This window comes from Mastacembelus armatus, chromosome 11 (assembly GCF_900324485.2).
Source record: "Mastacembelus armatus chromosome 11, fMasArm1.2, whole genome shotgun sequence".
Lineage (NCBI taxonomy): Eukaryota > Metazoa > Chordata > Actinopteri > Synbranchiformes > Mastacembelidae > Mastacembelus > Mastacembelus armatus.
In genome coordinates, this window is record NC_046643.1 from 10,268,040 (window position 1) to 10,275,249 (window position 7,210).

At 42.2% G+C, this 7,210-nt stretch overlaps 1 protein-coding gene across 2 annotated transcripts; it reads right to left on the minus strand.

Annotated features, from left to right (window-relative positions):
- Positions 1-2,320: 2,320 nt before the first annotated feature.
- tmem196 (transmembrane protein 196) lies at positions 2,321-6,798 on the minus strand. 2 transcript variants are annotated; one of them, XM_026300781.1, is made up of 5 exons: positions 6,652-6,798; positions 4,782-4,838; positions 3,046-3,181; positions 2,539-2,657; positions 2,321-2,448 (listed from the first exon to the last, which is right to left on the minus strand). In XM_026300781.1, exons 1-5 carry the CDS (start codon positions 6,796-6,798, stop codon positions 2,377-2,379), a joined length of 531 nt encoding a protein of 176 aa, XP_026156566.1. In that variant the 3' UTR covers positions 2,321-2,376. The 2 variants fall into 2 exon arrangements, with proteins under 2 accessions (XP_026156566.1, XP_033181334.1); XM_033325443.1 differs by having other exon boundaries at positions 6,634-6,798.
- Between the last annotated feature and the right edge of the window lie 412 nt (positions 6,799-7,210).

Below are 7,210 nucleotides of genomic sequence, written 5' to 3' on the forward strand. Positions count from 1 at the left end.
GGAAGACCAACAATCGATAACTTCCTGTCTGAGGAAGGCTTTTCCCCGGTTAAATATTAATCACAGTTGTTTATGTTTCCCCCTGCTGGTTGGGAGGTGAAGTAGCCCTACTACAACATTTAAAAAAGAACACAAATTTCATCCCTGCATTTAAAAAATAAGACCCAGTCTGTTTTTTGCTTATACCAAATAGTGGTGGGTTGTTTTATTTTGCCCATGTAGTTTTTCAAAATAATTTAAATAATATTCAGAATAATATTCAGCTTGCATAATATAGTGCAAGATAATTGCAGTCACAGTCAGATTGGGAGTGAAGCTAAATGTTATTTTCTGTAGAAATGTCCTGACCAGCTCCCAAAAGCCTGATTCATTTTGATGTTTGTGATAGGAGGTCCAGTGTCAGAATCCAGACCATAACATCAAGTGATGCCGTATGTGGAAATTCCTAAATAAAACTTTAACCATACTATCACATAACAAAGCTGGGGCTGTGCAATAGTCCAGGAATAAGGAGTTAATGACACAGTAGCTCATTTTTTGCCTCAGGGGGCCCCCTTGAGGTTAATATAATTATGACCCTATAGCTTACAGTGTAAAAATCCATGGCGACCAGCACACATCTTCTCAAATACCTCAAGTTTTACCAAATATTTTCAAAGTGTTTTTAAACATATATTGGAGTGACTGAATATGTTAAGATAAGATAAGATAAGGTTATTGAAATAACTGTAAATGATGCAATTCCCTGGCCTTTATTATGTAAAATAAAAGTTTTGCACTAACCAGTCCAGCAGGAATGCTGTATATCTGATAAGAGACTTCCATTGATTCTGTATCTTGTTCTTACCTGCAATGCCACCTTGAGATCATTAGGGTGACCTCAAGTGTCCAATTAGTGCAACAAACACACACACTCATTTGTACAGCTGTCTTTGTGAGGACACTTATTGACATAATGCGTGCCCGTTCCCCTTCCCTAACCTTGAGCATTACAACTAAATGCCTAACCCGAGCCTTTACCCTAACCCCAGTCTAAATCCAATTAACCCACACCCTCAACCAAAGTCTTCACATTGAAACATTCCTTTGAAGGTCTGAGGACTGGTCAATATGTCCTAACAATGCTTTTATATTTTATTCACAAAACCACAGAAAGACGCTCTCACACACATACACACACAGTGACTCGTGTTACTGTTAATGTTTTTGACAGAGCAGCACCGCAGGAGGTCACATGATTCAGCATTTCGACACATACACACACATACAGGCAGTGCAGATGTGGCGCTCGCTGAGGCGCCATGGTCCACTCCCGTATGTTGTCACGGCAATAAATACTGATGTGGTTTTCTAGTCAGCAAGAGCTCCCAGAAGCTTACGCTACTGTGAGTCCCAGTTCACAGACACACACACATACCTCTGCCCAGTGGCCAACTCTATGACGAGACATTGGTACAGTGACTTCCTAAATCCTGCCGTGAACTGGTTGTGTTGATAGTTTGGGGTGCAGGTTATCAATGTATTTATTGAAAAAAGTATATTGATTGAAAGGCTGCAACGTGGCTACCAGCTGAGAAATTACATCACATACTTCCAGAAACATGCACATATACTGTACACTCAGAGGATGCATGCACACACACGGGGACATTCTGCATACATGAGATGGACCTAATCTGCATATTTTGGGATCATAATGCCAAATCCATGTTGCTGCTATTGCAGCAATACAAAAAAACTCTAGACTGAAATAATCCATTCTCACTCAGATTTGTCATACTTTACTTTAATTCCCTTTTATAAGAAGCAGTTATAAAAATATGTATGATTCATAGACATGATTAGATTCCTGGTATACAAGCATGGGTATACAGTACAGTATGTTGTGCATCACTGTATTTTCATGTCAAAGCATTCCATTATTAGACTATCTCAACATCTGCATTCTATTAATCCATAACAAGACAGAAGGAGAATAAGGACATTGAGATGGGAATAGCAGTAGTTCTTCAAAACAAGTGAATCCGCTGCATGCTTGGTTTGTGCTCATCACTTTGAGGCATCTTTTGGATAAAATATCTAATTAGATTAAAGGTCAGATGATGTCAAGCAAATGTTTGTCACCTGAATTGTCACCCAAATGTCAGCTCTCCATCCTGGCTTTGGTCTGAGTTGAACAGGGGGGGGGGGGTTGAACCCATGTTTGCATAATTATTCAGAAGCACAAATGCCTCCCTGTCAAAATGTCTTTCTTACTCCAGAAGCAGACAAACTGGTTCCAAGGCAAGAGACTCCCTGTAGTCAGAATAAAGTTACTGTGTATGCTGCAGGATATGTAGAAGAAAGTACATGCTGCATTTGTCTACTGATGTGTCGTCACGGTGATGCTGCAGTGTGTCCGTTGTAGGAGATCTGAGGAATGCCATTACTGGAGTTGTCCAGGGTCTCCTGTTATGGGGGAAAGTCATAAGCAAACTTGAACATAGGCTGTTTATACAAGCTGTTCTCAGCAAAAGTTGGACTATCACGCTCTCTTACCTTCTCAGTCATCTCGTGTGAGTGGTGTAACGAGTGCTCCCTCTCCAGGAACATCCTCTGCTGCTCGGAGCTGGCCAGGCGACAGGTCAACCACGCGGATAAGGTACAGGACGAAATCCCTGGACAAGATAGGAAAATAAAGCCAGCTTGAGAATAAATGCAAGAATTATTCATTTTTAAAGAGCAGGCTGTTCCATCTTTAGGGTTTCATGGATTTTTTAAAGTTGTGTGATAACGAAAATTGATTGTCATGGGAGACTCAGACAAAGTCTTTTTTGGCATTATTGATGTATGACATACAAAGGTATATTTTGCCTTAATCTTTATTAAATATTCTTGAATGTACAGTACACACACTTTTCCTGGAAACTTTAACATAAACATATTCCATCAACATTCATATATTTTGATAGCATTGGCATGTCACACCTATCAACAGTGGCATTTTTTATTACGCTGTGTTGCATTACATCATGTTTTGTTGTGTTGCGTCATTTTTTTGTTTACCCAGACAGGCCAGCGTCATGGCAGCCAGGTGGATTGAACGCATCGACTCTGGCCGCTTCTCCAGCGCCCTAACAAACTGGACGTTGAGGATGCCACCAATCAAACCGCAGATGCAGCACGCGGAGAATAGGATCATCTGAGGGGCAGAGACAGATAGATGGTTTATCTTAATGCAAAAGACAGGATTGATATCCCATCAACAAAACTGTAAACAAAATGACAAAATGTGATGAGATGGGAATTACACGAACTGCTATTGAGCAGTTCCATCTCCATCATTCTGCTGTTGGAGAGCGGAGGTTGTGATGAGTAATGTGAATCACTCAAAATAAATCTCATTTCCTATTAGAAAATTGGATCGTCCTCAAATCACACAGTCTCTTCCAGAAATATTGCCTGGCTTGAAAATATGGGCGCATCACTTGCTGTATTTGTGCTTGTGTGTGTGTCTGATTTGTGGATTAGAGGGGAGATTTTACTTAGAGTATTCAGCCGATCACATTTTACTGATTACTCCTTCAGGATTGTTCTCATCTGCTGGAAACTGAAGCACGAGTGTATGAGAATCTGATTGTTCTTAAAGCAAGAGCGGATTGTAGTGCTGCTGCTTTTTAGTCATATTAATACATTCCACTAGATTCAGTTCTTCTCACCATTGATTGTATATATGCACGTGTGTTTGTGTATTGTGTCGAGAGTGCAGGTTCTCTTTCATTGCTCCCAGAGCAGATGCCGTTAGTGCCTTTAACCGCATGGAAAAAGGGCATCTCCAATTTCAGTCATTATCCGGTGAAGTGTGGAAAGTGGCTGGCAGGAGTCCTGAGCCAAACTAACCTAATGCAATCATCACCCCACAGGCAGACAAGCAGGGAGGGGATGGAGCAAGATAAAAATGGGGAAAATTGAGAGTCAGAGCATCAAAACTGGTCAAATGAGATTGAAAAGAGATGGATGAGAAATGAATGACAGCGATGAAAAAGGGAAAGGCACGAGGTGGAAGATCGCGACAAAAACAACAAACGATAGGTGGGCATGGATAGAGCGAGGCACGGGGTAAAGAAGGTTGAGGGATGTCTCTGTTACAGCAGATTGTGCTGACACTGATCCATCATTAGCGCCCTCCCTGCAGGAGACAGCGAGAGTCAGAGGGAAACATGAGGACTCGGAGTCACTGGGAGGCCGCGATGCGATCACTGAGCGAAAAAGATGGAAAGAGCGACAGAAAGAGAAGAGGAGAGGTGACTGCTTGTCTCCTCTGGTTTCCTCAGATGTCTATTTCAGAGCATACTGTATGCACCTGCTCAGAGGACAACACACACACACACACACACACACACAACAGGGGTAACACATGCAGAATGTGTGTGAGCCAACATTTATTTGCAACTTTTGGACAGCACTGAAGCATCAGGTACTGGACAGGATATAGTCTGGCTCCAAAGCCCCATAAAACTTATGAAAAAAACATTTTTACCTTCTATGCTTTTTGTACAGATTCAAAAAAACGAGATACGATGTGTTAATGAGTGAACTTTAGACACACTGGACACAAGTTAGTTGCTTCCTTTTAATTCCAGTCTTAGTGCTAAGCTACATGGCTGGAACTTAAACGACCATATTTCCCCAAAAGCTGCTTATAGAAAGAGAACGCCATCTAACAGAAGAAGAAGAAACAACAACAAAAAAGGCTACTGGGCCTTAGGGAAACAAAAGAAATAATATATAGAAGTACTTACAATAAGACCTGTCCTCTTTCGAGCACACAACACTCCACACATCCCACAGACCAGAAACTGAAAAGAGAGACAACAGTAAATAAGCAAATGTTGCAAAAGTTTGAAAGAGTTTGTCACTGAGACAATTACTGGTTAGCATATAAAATATTTTTATCATTTCCTCTGCACTGTCTTGGCAACAGGAAGGGTGAATGTGCTCTATACACTCATTTATTCAGATGCAATTTTCTCCCACTAAAAATAGAGTGTCATGGTGGGCCTGTAGCAGGAAGCCACATTGAACTGGATGTCAGTGATTCAGAATGAACTGGAAGAGCATGGCAGTGTATTATGCTGGCAGAGTGCACTTACAAGCACAATGAGCTGCGAGCTGCATTGTTTTGCTGAAAGTTGGTGGATGCTAATGTGTGTGTGTGTGTGTGTGTGTTGTGGTGCCACTCCTTGGATTCTTCTCATTGTCATTTGCAGTGTCAGTTTCAGTGAGTTGTAGTAATTAAAGGACATTAAGATGCAACTTAAAATCGTCTGATATTCAGTAACATTTGTGGCTTCTTGATATTTCTGAAAAGAACTCTCATGGCCTTCATCATAAATCATAATCACTTTTCTTTCACACTAAAATCTGAGCATTTGCTGTATTTCAGAAACAGTCGTCGATCTGGTTTCATGATTCCCAGTTTCTAAATCTTTGGGCATCATGAGACGCAGGTGGCTGACTCAGCAGACAGTGCTCAACTCAGAGACGACACATAGATGTCACATTGAATAACAGCTCTGCAGCAGCTCACACACTCCGCTTGCACTTGTTCTCACATCACTAATTTCTGTCTCTCCCAGTGTCTTTCTTGTACTCCTCCACATCATTACACACTTTGAAAGTTTTTTAGAAACTTTGCAATAATTAGACACTGACATGGTCAGTAATTATCAGTAACAGCAGCCGGAGCAGAGGTCATCGTACGGTAGCTGAGTCAATGTTATAGATGACTACTAAAACATCCAGAACTCAACTTTCCACTGTTCACCAGCAAAATCAAGACAACAAGGCTGAGAGCAGCACCGTAACAAGTGGACACACATACACAAGAGTGAGAAGACCATTGTGCATAAAAGCTTTGGCTCTTCGACAGCACTGAGCAATAATGCAAGCAGGACTTAATGAAACTGATGGTTAGCTCCAGCACAGAGGCATCTAGTGAGCCAAATAACTAAGAGCTAATGGACAACCACAGAAAGGACAAACATATCCAAAAATATTCAGTGTGCACCACGGCCAGGTTACTAATCCTAAGGGGGATGAGCCACAACTTCCAATTAGTGGTCAATATTAGATCAACGGCCACCAGCACAAGCAAAAAATCAATAAAATATCCCAACATTTCTCAAACCAAAACCTTTAACAATGAAATGTGCAGGACATCAATAGAGAATTGTTTATGAGTCCCAGACCAAACTCAAACCTCTTATTAGAAGGACTAACATATTTTATGAGCTATGTAAATAAACATTAGTTTACTGTGGTTTGATCTGATATATGCAAGTGTTACATTCTACATACAGGCTGTTTGCCTGTCACAATCATTGTGAAAACAATTAACCTGTTTAAAAATAATAATAATTAATCACCTTTTTTCCTTAATAGGACTAATTATATTATTAATTTATAGGAATATAATACAGTTTGCCTTGTTTTTGTACTTATACATGCAGCCCATGTCAGAATATGCTTACAAAGGATGGTAAATAAAAGGCTGATGGCTCCCGCTGAGTTTTAGCTGTGCTTCAACCATCCATTACTCATCATCTGTGCTAATAAACGTGGAAAAAAGTAAGAGTGGTTCCCAGGACGTACACAGAGTCCGCTCCAGACCGGTGACGCGTCACCTTGCTGCGGTTTGTGCTGGCCCCGGACCCAGCTAATGCCCACGGCTCCCAGGACGATGCTCGCCACACCCAAGCCCACCTCCACCAAGGACAGCAGGAGCAGGCTCCACAGGATCTTGCGGCTGGAGCACATCCTGCCCCGGGCATCTCTCTAGCTCCAGCAGGAGGAGGAGGAGGAGGAGGAGGACAAAAGGAGAAAGTAGCCCGCTTCACGGCACGCAGACGGCGGCGCGGCGCGGCTGGTTCATGCTCAGCTGGAAAAGAAAGGTTGTCCTGAAGAACTAGATCCCAGTAGAGTAAAAAGGTCAGGAGGAACCTGCGAGGTTCGCAAAGTTATTAAAAACGGAAGGAGGGAAGCAGCTGGTTTTGAGGTTTGGATGTTGTTGACAGAGAGACACTGCTCCGGTGAACTTCCTCCGCTCGCTGAAGTGCATGTGTGCCGCCCGGCGCTGACCAGGGTACTTAAGCACCACTGCACACACACACGCACGCGCGCGCGCGCACACACACACACACACACACACACACACGCACGCACACACACA